General features: G+C 43.8%; 1 protein-coding gene across 3 annotated transcripts; it reads right to left on the reverse strand.

Annotated features, from left to right (window-relative positions):
* Window positions 1–4,420: 4,420 nt before the first annotated feature.
* LOC123043029 (polycomb group protein EMF2B) lies at window positions 4,421–17,713 on the reverse strand. Of its 3 annotated transcripts, none has more exons than XM_044465370.1 (23): window positions 17,420–17,713; window positions 14,705–14,907; window positions 14,443–14,548; window positions 13,837–13,999; window positions 13,684–13,739; window positions 13,448–13,562; window positions 13,211–13,367; window positions 13,056–13,121; window positions 12,327–12,460; window positions 11,749–11,808; window positions 11,467–11,591; window positions 10,321–10,382; window positions 9,156–9,208; window positions 8,805–8,858; window positions 8,661–8,720; window positions 8,233–8,282; window positions 7,926–8,152; window positions 7,050–7,125; window positions 6,891–6,939; window positions 6,029–6,112; window positions 5,795–5,874; window positions 5,065–5,154; window positions 4,421–4,974 (listed from the first exon to the last, which is right to left on the reverse strand). In XM_044465370.1, the coding sequence occupies exons 3-23, from the start codon at window positions 14,475–14,477 to the stop codon at window positions 4,851–4,853; spliced, it is 1,920 nt and encodes a 639-aa protein (XP_044321305.1). In that variant the 5' UTR covers window positions 14,478–14,548; window positions 14,705–14,907; window positions 17,420–17,713; the 3' UTR covers window positions 4,421–4,850. The 3 variants fall into 3 exon arrangements, with proteins under 3 accessions (XP_044321305.1, XP_044321303.1, XP_044321304.1); XM_044465368.1 differs by having other exon boundaries at window positions 7,926–8,161; window positions 17,420–17,712; XM_044465369.1 differs by having other exon boundaries at window positions 7,926–8,161; window positions 14,705–14,841; window positions 17,420–17,702.
* Between the last annotated feature and the right edge of the window lie 4,979 nt (window positions 17,714–22,692).

A 22,692-nucleotide genomic window follows, 5' to 3' on the forward strand; every position in this document is an offset into this window, starting at 1 on the left:
ACTCAATGGTGAAGAGTGTAGAGTGTCAAGGGCTCTTCTTTGGTTTACAACACATCAAGAGGGGAAAAACGTAAATATGAACAAGAATGCAGGTGTAAAACAGAGGATGGTAAACGGGGAGACATATTCTAGCGCACTTGTGTGGATGAGTCGCATACGGTACACACAAGTGTGCATTGATCTTACGCGTTGGAGTAAACTATGTCTTGCATAAAGCCAATATGCCAACGGAAAAAAATATGCCCGTTAAATATTTACCAGATATTTCTCTGCGTTTAGCGAGGCAATGTCATCATCCGTGTGTTCCCGCCTGTTATCCCATTGAAAACCCACTGCTTTCCGCATTAAATCGGTGAGAGAGATGGCGTGGATGTTTTGGTTCCTATTTACTTTTGGTTACAGGAAAATAATACAAAAGGGAACTTTCTTACACGTCCCGGATGTCTCAGTCCATTAGCCCAGAGGCGTGCACAAGGCTTAACCCTACAGAAATTTAAATCACGCACCTTTTCTAAAAATTTATTCACCCCACAAAGGGCATAATCATTAGAACCTAGAATTTTACCCCAGATCTTCAATATGTCTACATGGGAGTGTTCCTCTAGTGATTTACACTTGGGTGTTTGTAGAAAAAATGCCACGCATGGAGAAATTTATGATGGTTATGTTTGTGATCAACAGGTGTAAGTTTACTTGTCTAAGTAGCATGTGGTTGTATACCTAGTTAGACATAATATATTTTTGTATGTTATCTTGGATTCTGCTCTAGTCCCTTCATGTGGGACAGATCTTTCAACAAGATCCACATGGTAGTGGCCAAGATGTTAGAACCAACAGAGGTGAGTGGTTAACCATGAAAACCACAATGAAGTCCATAATATAACAATTATCTAATCATCATTACACTGTGCATCACCCCTGGAAATTTGATTGAAGATTTCCATATCAAGTGCTAACAATTATCTAATCATCATTACACTGTGCCCCAAGATGTTAGAATCTCACAAGTAAAGAAATAATGTGATTCTTACTATTTGGGAATACGGAGATGACATGCTAACTCAAATAGCTCAAGGAAAATCTACTATAATCGTAGATGAAAACTACAATGAATCCAAGTCATTGTTTGTCTTCCTTTCACCAATCAAACTAGGGGGTTAATTTTCATAAGCTTGCTTGGAATGTAAGTTGTTCACTATAATTTTGGAAGAACTTGAAACTTCTACCTTATGTCCCAATATAGTTAATTATAGAATGATTTCCACCTTTTACCCCATAGTAGCTGGAATTTGTACATGTGTGACACCCCATTTATTGAAGATACCTCTAGATAGTGAAACTTGCTCCCAATTTTAATCCGGAGCAATTTCCACTAAATGGGCTAACTTATATTACAAATAGACAACTAGATGGGGAAAAAATGGAATTCGTCGTTTCCTATATATATAAGGGTAGAAAATTTGTAATTTTTCCCAATGGAAATGAAATGTGGCCCTTACTATTCATAAGCTAAAGTGAGATTGGATGTTCAAAATTCACCATATTATGTGATTTTTTCAAGCAAATGTGTGAAGTGGTTAAAGGAGAGCGTCAAATTGGCTCCCGGGTTCCACACAGCCTGGCATTTAAAAGCGTGGGGGGGGGGGGGGGGACATATGTGTAAGTTTCAAGAAAAAGATTAAAACAATTTCCACTGATATTTATAAATTTGTTATATATATAAGCTAGACAAAAATATAAATTTGTGGGCTGCAAAAAGCAACTCTGTTTTGATGCACATATTTGACCTTTTTTGTCTGTACACCACAACTGAAAAGTTGTATCTATGAAAAAATTACATTGTACATGCTACACATCTATATGTACATGTGTAGTTTTTCCACAACTATGTAGGATTTCAAAGTATTGTTTTTGCTTGTTTTATTAAAAGAAAGGACTTCACGTAGCTTTTGTTCTGTTTCGATCTTTCAGTGGTTGAAGCCATTATTTTCATCCTTGAAGTACAAGCACCATGTAATCAGCATGTGAATTCAGTGGTTGGCTAGCATGAAATTAGCAAATAGAGATTAGGGGAAATAAAGGCGAGAAGTCTTGACGGAGACTTGAAGTGAAAACGAAGTGATTTTAAGCTTCAAAAGAGATAGTCCTATTCAGAAAAAAACAGGACACATGCTTGTACTCCTTTTATGCCAACTCCTTACTTAATTTCCAAAATATCGGGTTAAAGTGCCGAACATGAAAAAATATTTAAAAATGATTATTTGCCTTTACTTCCTTTTCACTTTATTTGTTGCTTCACTTTATGTTTTCCCTTTCCATATTTCCGCCATGCCAAATACCGCGTACTTAGCTTCACCACGCGCTATACAGATCCTAGCCACGTTACCGGAAGAACTATTTTGTCAACTAAGTTTAATTTCCGCTGGTATCATTTAAATGCCTACGGATCTAATAAGTAATGGTTGGAAAGTGACATCAAAATTATAAATTACCGCACATTAAGAGGAAATTAGAGACACCATCATTCTCTTTATTGTGAAAATTATAAATTGCTGCATATTAAGAGGAAATTGCCCTTCCTTCCAGAGTTCACTCTAGGTGAAGTGTTAGTGTTAAGTACAACTGCCTCCACAGTTCCCTTTAATCAGCAGAATCATGGACACTCCACACACAACATGTTGATGAGAAATGATTGATGCTTGATTGGCCTGTTAAACAGAGCCTTAAAGAAAGGAGAAAAAAGAAAAAAGAAGAAGTTGTTGCTCAATAGTCAGAGGTTGGATGGCTTGCTTGTGTATTAAAAACAGGCAGCTACATACGGCTGTTGCCTTTCCTGTAAGTTGCAGCTAGCTATGCCACTACTTTATGTGTGCTTGCAGCTGCTTGCTGCTGCTGGTGGTGTGTGTGTGTGTGTGGTGTGTACTGGTAGCAGTAGGCAGCAGCAGCAGTAGTAGCCTAGTAGTGGAGATGGTGTAAGCAACTGCTCCACACTCCCCCAAAGATCTCTCTCTCTCTCTCTAACTAACCACCCTCTCTCTCTAACTAACCTCTCTCTCTCTCTTCCCTGAAATGGAATTTTGGCATGATCTCATTAATGGAGGCCTTGATGATCACAAGATAGATTCTCATCATAATATTATTTTTTTGTTTTCTTGGGTATGAATTTTCTTTTATGTATAGTTGAGGGTAGCTAGCTAGCTAGAGTGGCTAGTATGTATGTATGTTGTAGTGGACATGTCTACCACCTTCCATGATGTCAATTGTCATGGACAGTTTGGCAGCAGCATGATTTGTGCCCAAACAAATCAGGAAGAGATATGTGCATCCACACAAAGTCCTTGTGCCCATTCAAGCAGTAGGCAGCTGCTTCTACGGCACCTTCTTTGCTCTTCAGCTGCGTCAAACAAAACTCCAATGGCCAACTTATGAGCCCTGCAATTTGCTCATGATTATCATTTATCTCACATCACCTTCTCCTCCTCCTTGCTTGCCATGCACTCCCAGCTCCGTCACCGCGACCGCGTAATAGCCCGCGGGTGATACAACATGCTCATATTCAGTAATTGATCAGCATATATATATACCATAAGAGAAGTGTCAAAGATTGGGACTATCTTCCCTTATGTTTGAAACACTTTGAATTCTTTTTTGAACTTCACAGAGTTGGGACTATCTTGTAGATGATGCTAAACATTGACCCCAACAATTAACTTTTCAACTATCATTGCTGGAGCAGCAGTCAGTAGATGTGGACACATTGTAAGAAGCATTTTTTAAAAAGCCATTGCCATCCGTTGACTTGTGCAGGGGATGGGGGCATTAGTACATGTTACATTAGTATATAGAATACAATCAATCAGGCCGACAGGAAGAACTTGTCATAATGAGATCATCAGGACTGGCTCTGCACTTAGCTCAACACTTGGGTTGGGTTGGGTGGGGTGGTGTTTTGACTTGGGCAATGCAATGTGTTGTGCATTGGCACTAGCACCACTCCCATGTTCGCCTCCATGATTGGGTTAGATCCTAGCTGGACTAATCGGACATGATTAGTGGGATCAGAAGCTCGTGACGCGTGCCGCCGTACCACAGACCGTTATTTAGGGTTCATGAAACCTTGGGGCAGATCATATTATTGAACAGAACACCACGCGTTGCGGGGGAATATTATCCAAAACGTCTATATCACAAATGGAACACAATTCCGAAACATTACATGACCCCGCCCCAATCTTTTGGCTTGAATTTCCATTTGGTTTCATCCTTATTCAACGAAACAAATCGCGTTGCAAGATGTAACTATCTCAGGGGATATTATCTGAAACTTCTATATCACAAACGGAACACAATTCTGAAATGCAACCTATGCGGAACCACATGACATTACACCCCCACCCGTAACTCGGCTCGAGATCAACCCTAGTCACACAAAATGTATCCATTAATTTGCACAACATTTCTATATGGTCTGACCCCCTGCTACAACAGATATCACCAATCTTTTGGGTGTTCCGTACACCCGCCCCAACTACAACAGACCCCCCAACTTTTTGTGTTCCCAATGTTAATAGGTGTTTCAAGCAATGCATGAAACAAATCAATAAGAAATGAAAATAATAATCCAAATAGAACAACAACAACAACATTTGCCGATTCGGCCAACCCAATTTTTTTAATCCCCAATGTAAGAGATCATCATGCCCTCGGGTGTAGCTCTGCGAGCCTCGACGAGGATGCCAGAAATCAAAAGTGTGCCATGTCGCCTCACCACGCCACAAGCATTGGCGCCTGGACCGTCGGCGGGAACCGAGGACTGGCCCTGCTCAACCTGCCCAATGTTTCCTGCCAAGTCAAGATTGCTTGGGGTCGGCGCGTTGGCTTTCCAAGACCTCAAGATGTTTGTTGCAGATGTTCATGGTGCGGCCGTTCAGCAGGCCATGGTTCCAGAGCTTGATCATAAGGACCCGCCAGCACCTGTTCATCCAGCATGTGAAATTATAGATCAGGCCATGGGTATGCTGTGTGAGGCATTCACAGCTGCAGCTCTCTAAACCGGTCGTTTACCATCGCAGTCTAGGGTTCTGCACAAGTTCCTGTCCATGCTGATGGGTGAACGCCTCGCAAGCCCAAGGTACATGACCATCGGCTAATATCCTGCAGTTAACCTTTTCGATGTGAGAAATGGAACGTGTACCTCAGGGATGCAAGCAAACAGGATGTACCACATTTATTAGTTCCACGGGCTCTTATCTACCAAACAAAAAATGTAATCAAGCAGGGTGGAGCACGACTATTAGTTTCAGCACCTGTTTGCTATGAAGAGAATGCAACAGATATCATAATTCAAACTTTACAAGCGTAAGTATTCATCATCTGGACATCTTGGGGCCTTCTGTGCCATCTAGTTTTAGTAAAATTGTGAGAGCAGTGCTCTAAGTCCTTGTTAAAGAAATTTCAGTGACAGATGGTATAACTAAGTATCCCATTAATAATACTTTAATATGAGCTATTACTTCAAAGTTTATGATCATAGAAGTAATACTGCTTCAGATATATATCAGATTCAGCAGGCAAAACTAAGCAAAAATTTGGTTCTTCTAAACTATGTTTTTCTCATCACAGAGTTTATAGGAATAATAATGATTAAAACATGACTAACGAGTAAAAACTACTAGAATCGGTTTGCCACAGCCCAAGCTGTGTACCACCGAAAATAATAAATAGTTGCTGCAAGTCAAATTTCTCCTATGTACGGTGATAGAACTAAGAAGGAAATGCTGGGGATAGGCCTGACCTCTGTCTCCGCTTAAACGAATTCCACATATGCATGATATGCTTCTCCTCTTTCGCAACATCAGAAAAACCACCAAGCAGCTGCATATGTACTCAGCAAAGTTAAAATAATCAGAATCAAATATTTTATAAAGGAATCGACTGAGCTCAGGTGAATGTGGAAGCATTCTCTAGAAAATAATCAGAATGTTCCAAGTTTCTGCATGAGCAGAGCAAGAGGATTACAACATCTTACCGTCCTATCTTCGAAGTCAGCGATGTCATGATCAAGTTCGTCTTCGCTGTCATGATCCGAGTAAAGTACGTCCAGCTCCATTCTCTAGAAAATGTAAAGCCACAGACAAGCTAAATTTCAGTTGCAGGGCACAAAATCACAATACAAGTGAGTACATTTGTATAAACTGACATCAGCAAGTTTTCATAAAAAGAACATTGGAAAATTTAATATTGTCATGCTTCATCTAGAAACACCAGTGTTGGCCATTACACCAGTGTTGGCCATTAAACTGATAGATCTACAAGTCACTAGTAAAAATGTAGTATCAACAGAACACTCATATGCTTCTAGATGTAAACGATATAACCACGCCTAATGCACATTGTGCAGCTACAATGCTCTCACTTAGTCACCATGGTAGCATGGAGAACTTTCTTGGAGGACAATCAAACGATTATTTTGTCTTCTACTTAATTCACTTAAATAGAACAGTAAGGGGGACAATAACTACTACTCCCTCTGTAAAATAATATTAGACGTTTTAGGTCACTAGGTCACTTTAGTTTACAGAGGGAATACTTTCCACCAACCTCTGCTAGTGACTGAACTCAATATGCAGAAAATAGAGATGAAATTATAGACACAAAGGTTCAACTATAGTTTCCCCATATGCGATATACACCTGAAGCAGCATCAGGCAGTCATAAAATGAAGTGCAAATAAATTGTTTAAATATCCTCCATATGCGCAGGTGTTACACTGCAGACATAAATATGCATGTACGTCCGCTTCAATAGGTACATGCGACCAGAGAAGTGAAAGTCCAATTTAAAACAAGCATACACAAAAAGATAACTGAGTGTTGCGTGATTTCATTCACCTGTGCCTTCTGAGAATGGAAGAACTCGCGTTTTTTCAGCAGCGCAAGACTGTCAGATGGTATAAGCACAAACAAACAAGTTAGTTGAACAGCTTCAATCAGAAGAGCCCCAAGGAACAATTCAATGGTAACAGCATATCAAGAACATAAGCAGAATACCTGGGGTCATCTAGATCAACCGGGAGCTTCCTTGCCCTATCAGACTGTAGAGCTGTTCGTTCTGGTACATTGATCCCTGAAAATATAGAATACATCAGGAAAATCCGCGAAAATTATGGGCAACATCAGGAACAATATATGCAACAGATTTCAGGCAATATACGAATCGGTTATCCACCAGAACAAGGAAAAGAGAGTAAAATGTGGACAGGACACCCTGACACTAGGGAGTGCCAGAGCACAAGAAAAACAGAAATCCAGGCAATATTGTAGGTTTTCCTCTGCATGCTAGCAGAATTATAATGACAAATCTACAATTAACCAGTTCACAAGACACCAGACAGTAGCTAGTCAGGAGACTTTGCTAAAAAAAGCTAGTCAGGAGACCATATCGACGACAATCAACACTGAGGTAAAGGTTGACATTGCTGAACCTTCTAGGGTTCCTAGCATGCTGCAGTGCAGGAAGTGTTTAGAAAACTGTTTGGAGGTTGGTTTGGGATTAGGATGGGGCGTGGGAGAAGAACTCGCATTTGGGTCTGCAATCTGACAGGATACTCGACAGCAAGTACAACACAAAACTTAGACAATATTTTGAGGGTTGGTGAAACAGGGCTGACGATAGTGGCAAATAAGGGCAAGGTTTTAGAGATGGGTGCACTGAAATAACAGGCTTAATTGGTGACAAACTGAGGACCCTGACAACATTCGATAGCATATAATTTGTTTTCTCAAGGAACAAGCATCAAACATGATAAGAAATGTGAAACATTTCAACCGACTGAATACTGGATAATAGATCAGAGATACTATGAGTGTTTCCACTTGGATGTAGTTTGTTCAATATACCAAGAGCCCATTATATGTGAAACGTACCATTTTCCTTTGGGACATAATCCACCACAGACCCGTCCTGGGCATCTTTCGATGATCCTGATTCAGTCATTTCTGCAGGTGGAGGAACTGTATTTCGTGGTGATCTTGGTTCCACAATATCTTGGTCCACAGGCATGGTCATTCCAGGTGATCCTAATTCCGTGATATGTGGATATACATCCTTCGTCTTCTCAGTTGTCGTTTCTGATATTTTACACCTTTTAAACCTTGATGATCTGACGGAACAAAGTTAGGAAAATTGGGCAGAGAATTTAGAATTGTTGAAAGTAATGGAGTATGAGCGCACCGGTAGAAAAATACTCTACTGCCTGGATCATTTCCTGCAACAGTCAGAAGCTGGGAAATAAAGAGAGAATTAGCTTTCCCAATTTAAAGCAGTATTTTTTTATGAAAATGGAGCTTTAAAGCCAGGCATGTCAAAATTATGCCCAGATCATGTGGGTCAGGATCCTAACCGATCCCAGCTAACTTAAAAGGCAAGGGTGCACCCAAATTGGGCCAATTGGGTGTAGCCTTGACTTTTGGATTCAAAGAAAGCAAAACAAAGCTAGGACCAATATTGAGAGTGTATTAGTGTAACATCCATACGAATGTTATACTTGAAACACTACTAAAGTACTGAATTCAGCGACAATGTTTCCAAATATACCAACATCATTTTGCTTCTCAGTTAATGGATGGTGAGTGCATCCAACATCCTTTATCACAACTTACCTCTTCTCTCCTGGCAGCAATCTTCAGACTAACATTAACAGCTTGGTACTCTTTAGATACCTGTGTCGATAAGAAAAAAGAGCTAATTATCAAACAGTGCGACTGAAAAGGATTTTGCAATGGAGATTTCAGAGGATAACGAACCCAGAACTCGAAGCGGAATAGGTCATGTGACGAGGTTAAATGACATTCCAGACCCTAGTATCACAATAAAAATCACAATAAGAGATATGGCTCTAGTATCACAACGAAAAGTAAAAGGCTATTGATTTTAACAAAAAGATGAAGTGGAACTATGGAGAAAGAAAACAAAAGCAGAATTTCCTGAGTAGAAAGATAAACATCACTGTCATGGTGCAAAACAACAAGAAAATATTTTCTTTACTCATAAATGTAGCAAGTGAGATAATCTTTAGAACCGTCACTTAGCAGCAACTGGAGACATATGGGTATATGACATAAGCTAAACAAAATGAATCTTGCTTCAGATTTTACCTTGAAGCTTCCACATGGTACCAAGCAAAAAGAGCAAGTAAAGTCTTCTGTAACTGGTAAGAAGGAATAAATGTATCAATAAGAAATAACTTGTAGCAAAAAACAGGTAAAACAGGAAACAACATTCTGGATCTTGACCATGAACAGCAGTCAAAGAAAGCACCAACATATGACAAATCAGATGCAGCTTGATGTCAGAAAGACGCACAACAAACTAGAGATTTCTTGCCAAAAAATATATTTTCTACGACGTTTTCCTTTAGCTTCAAAAAGCATACTTCCGCAGCAAAATCACTAAAATTGGTAATGAAATGACGACTTCAACTTCAGCACCATGTGTAAAACAGAAATTTAACAGCATAAACTGTCTAGTAGTTTACTTTCTTGTATATGAATACACACAAACATGTACATAATGGATACCAAAGTAAGCTATCTTGTCTTGCAGTTCTTCGGGGATATTATCACATCACAAATACTCCCTCTGTCTCAAAATAAGTGTCTCAACCTTGTACTAACTTCAGTACAAAGTTGTACTAAAGTTGAGACACTTACTTTGGGACGGAGGTAGTATTTTGACACAATACAAACTTAGTAGCATAAATCAAAAAGTTGCCACAATGCTGGTACTACTTCAGGTTCTTGAGTCAATGTGGAGTTTGCTATGGCAAAGGCGGTTCTTAAATATTCCATGCAAAATAGGTATCAACACTTTAGTCAGATCAAACAAACTCATGATACCAAAGTCAGATTGGTTAAGTTTAGACTTAGAATACAGAGTCCTAATTTCTTAGCCTTCGGTTGAATTGAAGCTCTTTTGAAGCTAAGCAAGAAAACACACACTCAACTCTTTACATTTTTATTTTGTCCCTGCCTTTATATCTTAGTTTCTGCTATTCGCCCTCTCTCAGCGCCTGTTGTTCATCTCCTCCCAGCCTAATTTGTTCCCCAACCAAACCACAAGTCACAACTAAAATATCCTTACCCACATACACAACATGGATACAAAGAAAAGTCACTAGTTTCCATCCAAACAAAGATACAAAAAGTGGATATGGGAAAAGCATTGGACATGGGACAGATGGCAATACATGATGCAAACAAGTGACACTGAAAAGAGACCAAGGCGGAGATAGAGAGAGAGAGAGAGAGAGAGAGAACAAACCTTCGCTTTTGTACAAATTTTTGTAGTACTTGTAGTTAAAGAGCACATTGCCTGTTCGTAACCTGTAGAAACAACATTTACAGTGAAATTTGGTATATAAAAGTTGAAGTGTATTTGACAAAAAATGGAACCCAACTACTCAAGCAAGGTGCAAACATGTGACAACTAGGCCTGGTGTAACCCATGGGTACGCCCAACCAGGTTCCAGGATATGCTGACTTCTCACTTCTGCCTGCGCTCAAGGCTATGTAGTATGTACCGCACCCCCCCCCCCCCCACCCCCCAACCCCCCTTCCCAAAAAAAAATCCCAAAGGGCAATGTGAGAGTGAATAACACATTAATTTGCTGGATAAGAATACAGTTGACACCCTTGCAATCCCCAGTTCGCCACATAAACAGCACACATCTGATCAAGACATGAACACATCCTATCTCCCCTCCTTTCCTACCGCATTGCATTGTCTCTGCCTTCTCACTTGTCACCCCTTTCAGTTTCATCGTCAAATCCTATCTTCCTCACCCCCACTTCCATATAGTTGCTAAGCCAAGGTGGCGCCAGAAGCCATTCGCCTGATTGACACGCCTAAGGGAAAGTTGATTAGGTGTCACCAACCAGCAGTGTGGTAAGAAGTTACGGCGGCAACATCCTCCATGTGCTGTAAGGCAGCTGTGCTCCCAGACATGTTCCCACCAGAAAAGAAAATATAAGTTGCGCGTTGAAAGTTTCCGGAAATGATTGAAGGTTTCTTTACCCAGTCAAGGTTGAACACATGATCTAGTTGATGTTTCTCAGAATCTGAACCGAAAGGTTCCCAAAATGAGATTCCTTCGAATCTTAGTTTGTTTCAAATGCAGCACAAACTAGAGGAAAATCTTATTAGCTGGGGGGATTGAGCTTGCAATCTACTCAACCTAGTTGATACAGATGCGCTTTTAGGCCAGACCACCTAAAGGCAGGACTAGAAGTAGTGAACATGATATGCAATGATTTGTATTTTACTCACAAGAGCAAATAAATCTCATGTTTGATGGATAAAGCAATAAGCGTTAAGAACATGCATTTCTTATAATGGCAGGACTAGAAGTAGGGAACCAAGCTTCATTAATTTTTCAGAAAGGAGCTATGTATGTTGAGTTACTGTTACCTTATGATTTTTGGTAGTAACGACTGTGGGATATCATCATATGAGTAAATATTGTAAGGAGATAAACGCATGTTTCTTGCACCAGCCTCTTGTACATCTATGCTTGCTTTTAGTTTATATGAACCCTGCAACATAAAGAGATCGAGGATCTAAGCAAAGCTACTGGAAGTAACTCACAATTTTCAGCAAACTGAGGTGTTGCTATATTCCAAATAATATTTACCCGGCAAATTTGGAAGCTATAACAATTAGATTACACAAAGAAACGGACAAAGAGCTTACTGTAGCATTTGCCTTTAGAGAACAAAATGTCAAACAACTGTCATGCTCAAGAAGTGATGGCTGTGTGCATACCAGAAGAAGAAAAGCTGAGTCAGCAAACAATTTACATAGAAAGCAAAGATGATAGAGAAAATTGAGATTGAAAACAAGGAGACATGTTCTTGGTTGACACTGCAATTTGCCACTGTCATGTCCTTGGTTGAAAATTTACCACAAGCACCATAGGTTAAGTATTGTTCTACAGGCCTATCGTTCCACTTTAGCAAGCATTGAAGATTTTCAATGAAAGAATAGGTATTAATTTGCACCACTCATAAGGGACCATATGATGAAGCTCAGACAGTTTTTTGTGTTAAATAAATATATAAGAAAAGGCAGTCAAATGTTGAAAGTACATGTAGCAATATGCATTATAAATCGTCAAAACTCTAACAGGTGATTTCTTTTCGTGGAGCAACTGTCATATAACAATGGTGGCTCATCTATCCCATAATTATGAATCGAACTGAAGATACGCAGAAAAAATGGAATAAAACGTCAGAATATACAACATGTGCATTAATAACTTTGGAGCATACCTCTATGAAACCAGGGTTCATACTTATTTCTGAAGTTAATTCCACAGTACGCCCCAAACTTAAAGTTACACAATCCAGAGACGAACCAAGTGAATCAATTGGTATTTTACCCCAGAAACATTGGCCTCCAAGCTCTAATAAAATGTACCAGATGTACAATAGTTAGTCCATCAGTAAGACCACAAATGGATTTTTCATTCCTGAGATACAAAACCAGTGATTATGTTTATAATAATTTAAAGGCACAAGTTTGAGACTATATTTGCTAACAGTGGAAGCTACAATAAAGAGAAACCCGTGAACATGGTGAAAGATGAATTTATATTACCCACAGGAGAGAGGGACTTTGGCATGTCGAAAACTAACCGCACATTTTTTAGGATAGTTTATTGCTTTGACCTTAACTACTCTAAAAAAAGGCACTCAGTGTACCACATGCGTCTGTTGAGGGTTTGCTTGTTTGCCACTCATACAGGGTGTGTGCTGGATACTGTATATTATTAAGCTTAAGAGTAAAGTAAGGTTGCCCCCTTCCATCTTTTGGATGCAGAGGTTGAGCAATGGCTTCTAGCATCCATTCAGCCAAGATTTTGGTGTTTGAGAAAAACAAATAGATTAACCCCAATATAACGAACTACTACCTCTGTAACTATTTATAAGACGTTTTCAGAGTCTATGACAGTGTCAAAAGACGTCTTATATTAAGTTACAGAGGGAGTCACAACTTACTTTGAGGAGAAGAATACTCCGCATGGTTCTCTGAGCAGTTTTCACTAAGATTTTGCCCACCTTGGCCTTTTTGAAATGAAGAGAAAAATGGAATCAGATTTTGTGACAGCGAAGAAGCGTTATCCACAAATAATCACATAGGATGCAGACTATACCACGGCTAATAAGGATAATGTCAAGGCCGCGAACTTGGGAGGTTGATAAATTCTTCATATTGGGGATGGTGAATGTGGCTTCAGTGTGGCCACTGTCTCCAGATTCACAGAAGGAAGTCAGGACACAAGCCCGGCTGAACCGATACATTGGAGAATGCTGCAATGTGAAGCTACCAATAAGAAAAAAGACCATCTGATAACACTATCTACAATTAACTTAAAAGGTGCTGTGCTTACCCCTTCACCTGGAGCATCCTTACTAGATCTAGCTAACAGAACATGGAGAGGAAAGATACCATGTGCTGGCAATCGAGTATTTGTGCTTCCAGAAATCGATACTGATATCTGAATCCTACATTTATCAGCACAAACAAACGCAGGTCAGCATTGGCCAGGAACGCAGGTCAGAAATATGAAATAATGCACCCATAGGGTGAGAAATACTTCATTTTAGAATCATTCAACATTTTTACCTCTTTCTTCGTTTTGCTTCTATCTTATAGCGAAGGCATCTTTGAAGCGAAGGGGGCTGCAAAACTCAACTGAGTCACTGGTATCTAAAAGTAAAGTTGCATAATAAACCATGATAAAAGAACAGTTACAAGTATGGGACAAAATCTTGTTACCTTTTCAATGGCTCTTTGTCGAATAGTATCGTACAGCTCAACTGGCTTCCAGTATAATGCTAAACTTTCCTTAGCGGAAAGTTCATCATCTGGAGATAGCTGAGCTCTTGACTTCTGATCACACGTCTGTTCTGTGGACCTGGGGTAACTGAATCCATTGTTCCTACAACACAAACAACAGATGCATCAAAGAAAAAGAAGAATCCATCTCATATCAAGAACAAGGGAACCATCCACTATCATACAAAACAACTTGACTGGTTCCCATAACTAGCCAACTGTAATATACGGACCCCCAGTTAATAATCACTAACTGCCAGAGATAGCCATTTGCCAGCAAAACTCACATGGAGACACTCAGACCTGGCATGCTTCACAGTACACGGTTATTCCAACATTGAGTAAAACTGTAAAAGCATCCAGTGGTTTATTAACAGTACACCTCTACAATGCCAAAAAATCATATAGAATTTGGATTCCAGACCTACCTACCAGACAGTGACAGAACCTTGCAGTTTGCAAAACAGCAACGCGGAGACACTCAAAGCAAAAGAAACGTAGAGGTAACACATAACAGTAAAATTAGCAAAGAGGGTAGTGGATTACGCTGTATCATGATTAGGTAAAGCTAGGCCAGGCATCCTCGCTGTCAAGCACTTCGACTCCCGCTGGGTCACAGGAGACCACCGAAATCAGCATGTACAACAAGTGTCTACACAAAGAACCATATACACAGATTTTGCATCAGTAAAAAGGCATAAAAATCTGCAATTAGGTACCCAAGAAGTGGATTAGATCCTGCAGAAAGATGTGACTGCTCATGACTGGAAGTAAGATAAAACTGCGACAAATCGAATCAAGGACTTACCAACAAAAGAGGTGTTACCCTGGCTAGATCTACAATGACGGCCAGAGGAGAGCAGCCGCTCTTTATGTAGGCTCCGGCAGAAGAACGGCGGAGTGGTTGGGATATGGTGCCTGGCTTGCTTGACTTGTTTCCCGCGCCTGGTCAGATCCAAATGGAGCGTGTGAGCAAGCCCTAGTAGGGAAGGGGATGTGGATCCAGCGGTGCTGCATGTATTTTCAGTCGTCCAATTAACAAAACAATCAAAAATAAAGGTAGCAGTGTGAAAACGAGGATGTGCTAAATTTTGAGTGCTGGCAGGCGTACTGATGTGAATGTACTGCTGCCACATATCAGTGGTGTTCATCATACATACACGTCAATCCAGGGACGGGGGATGGATAGTTTTCAATTCAATTGATCTAGTGTTGCTTTTCTATATATTATTATTTGCCATTTGATAATTCAGATTATTGTTGGCATCCATTTGTCAAGCTATTTTTAGCAATATGATACATAATATGGCCTTATTTGGGCCAAGATGGCCTGGGACACATTGAAAGATCCTGGGTCGACTGAAACCAGGCCCAAGGGAGGAGCCTGAACTGACCCTCCAGCCAGCATGCCACCAGAGCTCGGCGAAGCACATAAGACACAAAAACAGAAGGATGTGGATGAAGGAGTAGGCTCAAGGACAACTCCGACAAAGCAAGTGGAGGCTCATTGCCTGCCTGCAAGCTTGGTTCCTAATTTACCTTTTGGTTGTGCATAAGTTACACACCCTTGAGGTAGATGGCAGCATGGACACGCGATGGGGAAGAATCTGTTAACACCCAACACAAGATTTTTTTTAACATGACAAGCTATTAAGAGAAGATAGATGATGGTTGACAAATTCCTTGATGCATAATTTTTTTGTCTAATTCACAGTAGGTTCTGTGTCTGCAGAGCAGGCAGATAGACAGTAAATAAAATAAAATGACCAGATTCCAATTAAGCCCCCCATACTAGGCTCTCTCCTCTCTATACATGTCACGGGTCCCGAGCCGAGCCGGCGAAGGAAGGAGAGGAGGAGGAGGAGGGCGGAGGAAGCGAAGGAAGGGGCGGATCTGCTACCTCCCGAGTTGAGGGCCATCCAGGAGCAGGGGTGGGGCCGCGGCGACTGGAGGACCGGCCAGGTGCAGGGGCGGGGCGGCGGCGAGGTAGACACCTTGAGCGAGCTCTCCCGGGGCGGCGGAGAAGGAAGGCGACCGGCGGCGGGGTAGGTCAGGAGGGCTCGCAAGAGGGGAGGGGGGAAGGGGGCCGCGCGAGGGCAGGGGAGGGCTGCTCGTTCGAGCACCCTACCAAACAACCAAAACAAAAGTAGGTCGCATAGGGAACTTTTTGGCCTATGCATCCTCCATGCATGCTACCTACCAAACACACCCTAACCGATGCGACGACGGGGTCTCCGAATGGAAGGAGAAGAAAAAAGGCAAATCTGCGAAAGATCTGCCGGCAGCGGACAGAAGGAGGTCAGCCGCTGTTTTTGTAGGCTCCGGCAGAAGAACGGCAGCGGCGGCAAAGTGGTTGGGATTTGGGGCCCGGATTGCTTTCCTGCACCCGGTCAGATCCAAATGGAGCGTGCGACCAAGCCCTGGTACGGAAGGGGATGTGGATCCAACGGTGCTGCCTGTATTTCAGATGTCCAATTGAGGAAACAATAATCGAAAACAAAAGGTACCAGTATGACAACGGGGATGCGCTTAATTTGGAGTGCAGACGGATTGCCGTATCGATAGTTTTATAAATTGATCTAGTGTTGCTTCTTTTTTACTTTTCTATATATTATTTGACATTTATGATTCAGATCGGTGTTCTTCCCCGGGACTCCACTGATTTTGGGCCAAGATGGCCTAAGACACGTTGAGACCAGGCCCTGCCAGCACACTGAGACCAGGCTGAAGGAGCCTCAACAAAGCCGAGGACACACAAAAAATGGAAACAGAATGAGCTCGGTAAAGCATGAGTAGGATCAAGGTCGGCTCCGACAACGCGGGTGCAGGCTGTCAAAACTACAGGGGCATGGATTCAACCGAATCTCGTCTTTGCCCGCAAGCTTGGTTCCAGAATTGAGCTTGGCCAATTCAGAGCTCCTCAAATAGCCTACACTGTAAAAAATGTGCCAGTACGACGCTTGACACATAGTGGTCGCTCCCCCTCGTTACGACGTGCCACAGACAACATAAACGCTGCATCTCCAGAAGGAGCCTCTCAGGACATCCATCCCCAGGAGCGGCTTAGAGCTCCATCCTTGGAACCAAGGCACTACTCGGTCCTGAATGAATAAATCGAACACGCGACATCGCCGCGGGCTCGGCTCCGACGCTCATTCTGAACATTGTGCGGATGCCTCTGTGCTGTGTGCAGCTGGTTTCTTGGATTTCTTGATTTGGGAAGGCAATCAAGGGGAGGGGATCCGTAATCCTGCCAAGAATTAATTACTTGCCATCCGTAATCCTACTGGTAACCGCCGACGACGATGGATGGATATATATCCGGTCCCCGAATCAAACAAGAAAACAAAAATGGTGAGTAAATGCTGCCTGGATTGGAACTAGTAAACTAGGAGCGGCGGCGAGGGAGGGAGGGAAGGCGGGGAGGCCGCCGCCTCCGCCCAGTGGAGTCCCGGGGAGCCGCGAGCTAGCTGCCGGCCCCCGTGGGGGAGAAGGGAGATTGAGAGAGAGAGGGGGCGCGAACCTAGGTCAGCCGGGTCGTCGTCGGCTCGGCTCGGCGCGGCGCGGGCTCCCGCTCACGGTCGCCGGTGGCAGCGCGTGGCCGCCGGGAAGGGGCGCGGGGCGCGCGGGAGGAGGGCGCCGGCCGCCGGAGGGAGGAGCGCGCGCGGGGCGGCGGCGGCGGCGCCGGGTGAGGAGCTCGTGGGGAGGGAGCTGGTTTGGTTTCTTGGTGGGAGATTGGCGGCTACGCTGCGGGCGCCCGACCTCTCCACCGAGCCGAGCAGAGCAGCTGCACCTGAAATAAATGAAGTGGCTAAAAACCAAGGTTGCGCAAAAATAACATAAAAGCAACTCTAGCACACCCCGCATCCCGCAGATCAAGGTCGACCAGACCCCGCATCCCGCAGACCAAGGTCGGCCTCTCCATCCAGACGAGCAGAGCAAAGCAGAGCAAGTGCACGTGACATAAATGAGGTGGAAATAAAACTATAAACTCCCTTTTTTGCAGCCGGGTATGAAAAAACTTATTACGGGCAGCGCTAGGCGTCGGTCGGGTGGCCAGGGGGTAAAACACGGCCCTCCCCCGACGGTCCGATCCTGTTGAGAATTACGATTGTGGGGGTGTGGTCGATCATAGCAACACAAAGATTACTCGTCACTGGAAGGCCCGTCTCCATTAACGAGCGCAGAGTTGTCGGTGGAAAATGAGCACCATCGACGGCTCCAGAGGTGCCGCCATCACTGCCGGGGGAGAAGATGGCTTCACCGCGACCACTGGAGCTCATCGACTGGGAGGATGGAGAGTATTTGACAAAAAATTACCACATCCGTCCCACAGAAGTACCACATTTTGAAAACTGACCAAAAACTCCAGATTAGTGCTGATTTCGTGACAAAAAACTACCAAGTTCACTTGATGACGGATTTAACCGTTTTAAAAGCGAATCTAACAGGGCTGGCCCACCGGTCAGGACAGCGGCCGCGCTAATGGCTAACGGCGCTTGCCTGCCACCCGTTAGCCGCGCGAGGGTCAACGGCGTCAGGAACGAAGGAGCTGAGCAGGGGGTGGCCGGGGCCGAGCACTGACCCCGCGCGCGCGGACGAAGCTGGAGCCCGGCGGCCCTTCCCCGCCGTGGCGCCGCTCCCGGCCGAGGAAGCCGACGAGGGAGGAGCAGTGGCATGCACCCTCCGGCCAGCGGCGTCAGAAAGGACGGCTCGGTGACGAGGTGGCGCCAGCGCTTGCACACGGCCGCGCAGCGGAAGAGGTCGGCGACGCAGGGCACGCGCGCAAGGATCTCCAGCACCACGTGCTCCGGCAGCCTCACCAGCGAGGGCGCTTCCAGATCCCTCATCTCGATCTCCTCCCACGACGCGACCGGGTTCGACCGACGCGCCTAGTGGGCGGCAGGCGAGCGCCGTTAGTGGCCGCCGTCCTGACCGGTGGGCCAGCCCTGTCAGAAAGGCGATTAAACTGGTTAAATCTATCATCAAGTGAACTTGGTAGTTTTTTGTCACGAAATCAGCACTAATCTGGAGTTTTTGGTCAGTTTTTAAAATGTGGTACTTCTGTGGGACGGATGTGGTAGTTTTTTGTCAAATACTCGAGGATGGATGGATACGTGCACCGGCGGGGGGGTGGGGGGTGCTTACCAAGGCCGGATAGAAGGCGACACATCCCGGCGCCCAGGAGAAGAGGAGGACGATATGGGTGGATGTATGCATGGCCTGGGGGGTGAAGGGGTGCTTATAAATATTGGAGATGGGGACGGGTCCTAGTAGATGGGAGGGGAGGAGACGACGTCGTCGGATCATTGCATGGATGGAGGGGATGGAGGGCCCAATTGCAGTTGCCAGATCCCAGCCGCCTAGGTACAGATGAGGCAACATTGCAGCGTGCACATCCAACGAAGAGGAAGGGGTTCTTACCAAGGCAGGTGAGAAGGAGACGGATCCAAGCGCCCAGGAGGAGCCAAGGCAATGTTTGCCGAATCCATGCACTCGCTGGGGAGAGCATGTGTGTTTTGGAAGATGCTCATAGGAGTAGGGTACGTGACTTGATATTTGAAGGCTTACTCTCTCGGTGATGCCCATAGGCTTACATGTGATTTTTACCTCTTGTGTTCTATGTTTGGTCGGTGAGTCAACCTTGAATAGTCAAACTCCTTCTGTCGGGATTGTTTAAATCTATCTCCCTACCTTCCATTATCATATGTAATGGTTGACCACACAAACCCATTTCACTACAAAACATGTGATGTCTTGTGACGAAAATCCTCATGATGAGGAAAGAACTATCGCCTAAGACCATTTTCGGTGACGATGACTGTCACAAGCTGAGGCTCGCTCAGGGCAACCCCTTGGCATTTTGGGCGACATTTTGGTGTGATTTTTATTTTTCTGCCATCTCCGTGGTGCATCTTGTATTTGCTCTCTTTTTTTCTTTATTGGTAGAAGCAGCACCTTAAAATGATAAACGATACACTTTATAATGAAACAGTTCAATAGAATAATCATAACTCAAAATCAAAACATGAGAAAACTCTATATGAATGCCTCTGGTAGTTTACCAAGATGTGCAATGATCCGGCAGAGCATAGGCATCAAAAAACAGACAAGCCATAAAAATAATCCACCTTCTATCCATGTACAAAGCAATGCAATCCAATAGTCTTGCAGCTAGAAGTTCAAGAACTATGGAGGTGGGAGGGAGCAAGAGTTGTCGTGGGACTCACCACCTTGGTGCCACCTGTCGTCGGCATCTTGATCAATGTTGTTTGGGTGTGCTACGCCATGGCCGTCGATGATAAGAATGCCTCCGGGGCCGTGTGAGTGGCATCGAAATGGCCTTTCAGCTGACCTACATATTCATCTTTTGTGCTCGATGAAAGGATCGAGATGGACCTAGAGGGGGTGAATAGGTACAATTACAAATTTTATTTTTTACTTAGCAATTTTAGGCAATAATGCGGAATATGAAAGTGAGCCTAACAATTGCAAGTATGATGCTAAGAGCTAAGCAAGGTAAACAAGTAACACAAGTATGTGAGTAAGCAAGCACAATATGATATAAGTAAAGCCTAAGAGACAAGTAACCACAAGTAGGAAGTTAGGGTTAGGGATAACCGCAGCTCCGAGAGACGATGATGTATGTCGATGTTCACTTCCTTGGAGGGAAGCTACGTCACCGTTAGCGAGGTGGATGTTACCACGAAGGCACACCAACGCCATGAAGGCTCACCCTATTCTCCCTTTGAGACAACACCACGAAGGCGTTTCTCAACCACTAGTGGTAGACCTTGGGGTGGTCTCCAAACCCTCACAAACTTTCTGGGGGTAATCACAATGGTCGATTCCTCTTCGAATGACTCCTACCGCCTAGGAGTCTCCAACCTCCAAGAGTAACAAGAACGATGGGGAAAAGCTCAAGACTTGCTCAAAACATGAATTCCTTTGGTGCAAAGGTGGGGAAGGAGTGGTCTATCATTTGAGTGGACAACTTCTGTCAAATGCTCTCAAATCCTTTAGGGATCTAAGATTTGGTGTAGGAGTGTGTGAGAGAGCGTGAAACATGTTCTTGATAGTGTTCAAAGTGAATGGTCAACCCTCTCCCGTGGAGGAAGAGGACTATATATAGTGTTGGTGCAAATATGGTCGTTGTAGTGTAAGTGACAGGGCAGGCCGGACATCCGGGTCAGAGGCCGGACATCCGGCCTGGCGTAGCACTAGTGAAATGAACCAAAAAGCAGAGGGGCCGGACATCCGACATGGCTGGAAGACCCGGACATCCGGCGGTGAGGCCAAACATCCGGCGAAATCATACACTCCAGCCGCTCTCTGGATAGTTGTGGCTGGACATCCGGCTTGGGTAGCCCGGATATCCGGGGAACACGAAGAGCCCAGACATTCGGCATGGAAGGCCGGACGTTCGGCATAAAACCCAGCACACGGTGCACTCTAGACAGCAGGGTGTCGGATATCCGGTGTGCGGCCCGGACATCCGGCGTGCCGCCCAGACATCCGGCGTGCTGCCGGACATCCGGCAAGCAGCCCGGACATCTGGCTTGGGAGCAGAGGCAAAAATTTTAGCACCAAAATATTTTGTGTGACCCTAAGATTTTGAAGCCAGGAATTTAGTGGCATGTGCAAGTCCTTTACTAACCCTACCGATCCCCTCTTAATAGTGTGGGATCCTATACTCAAGAATAACAAATATACAATATTTTTGATACTTCTTCTTTGAGTGAGATCAACTCCATATGTTCATGATCCACACAACCTTGATAATCCGGGGACTAACACGTGAGATTCACTTGATGAACATAGTTAGTCCCCTACATGTATATTGTCATCAACATCAAAACTTGATGTAAGGCATGATTGCACTTTCAATCTCCCCCTTTTTGTTTCTTGATGACAATCATACATGTAGTATCATAGATAGAATAAATATATTTAGCAGTGTAATTCATGAGAGCATAATACAATATATGTTCCCATTTGCTTTAGCTCCCCCCTCATTGTGTGCATAAGATAATTATGTTAGAATGCAATACACGTAGGACGTAGCACACATGAAAACACAACATCAACATCAACCATAGCATCAACAACCCATAGCCACAAAGATAATAAGATAGTCTCATACGATTAAGTACCATATGTAGCATACATAGAGAGTTTGAATAATAGCGAACAAAAATAGCAACATATAGCACTACAACTAGTCATCTAAGGAACTACTTCTCCCCCTTTGACAGCAATATGCAAAAAGGGGCGAAGATAACGAGAAGAGCAACACTGAAATCACTCCTGGCAGATGTCAACATCATCAGCGATCCCCTCAAAGAACTCGGCGTACTTGTCACGAGTCGGGAACCCGAAGGTGAAAGAGGACGGTTCCGCGGGAATAGGATCATCATCACTCAAGGGACTCCCACGGTCGCACGCTGCTTGAGCTGGTTCTTGGAGAGAATGAGGCGCTTCTGAACATCATGGTTTTGCTGACAGTTAAAAGTGATAGCCTTCATAATAGCAGACTAAACCTTACCCGAGAACAAGGCAAGGCGTCCACGAGGCATTGTCGAGGAGGAAGGCATGGAAGAACCCGTGGGCTGAGTCCCACTAGCAAACCTCCTAGGCTGACTAGGTGCAGCAGATGGTTCAGGAGCTGCCATGTGCATATGAGTCGAAGGTTTCCAAATGGAATGCACAACAGTCTTAGCAACCTCAAAGGGAGTAGTGTTGTCAATCAGTGCCTGAATGAATGGATCATGAGGGAATTGGCGCATCTGAAGAAAG

The sequence above is a fragment of the Triticum aestivum genome, chromosome 2B (genome assembly GCF_018294505.1).
Source record: "Triticum aestivum cultivar Chinese Spring chromosome 2B, IWGSC CS RefSeq v2.1, whole genome shotgun sequence".
Classification (NCBI taxonomy): domain Eukaryota; kingdom Viridiplantae; phylum Streptophyta; class Magnoliopsida; order Poales; family Poaceae; genus Triticum; species Triticum aestivum.

What these genes read in the sequence shown, in the direction of transcription:
- LOC123043029 (XM_044465368.1), bottom strand. Translation starts at nt 14,477, where the DNA reads ATGCCTGGCCTAGCTTTACCTAATCATGATACAGC. An exon ending in TTACCTAATCATGATACAGC is followed by an intron (nt 14,000 to 14,442) that starts GTAATCCACTAC and finishes TTTGTGTTGTAG; the next exon opens with GAACAATGGATTCAGTTACC. An exon ending in AGGATGCTCCAGGTGAAGGG is followed by an intron (nt 13,368 to 13,447) that starts GTAAGCACAGCA and finishes TTCACATTGCAG; the next exon opens with CATTCTCCAATGTATCGGTT.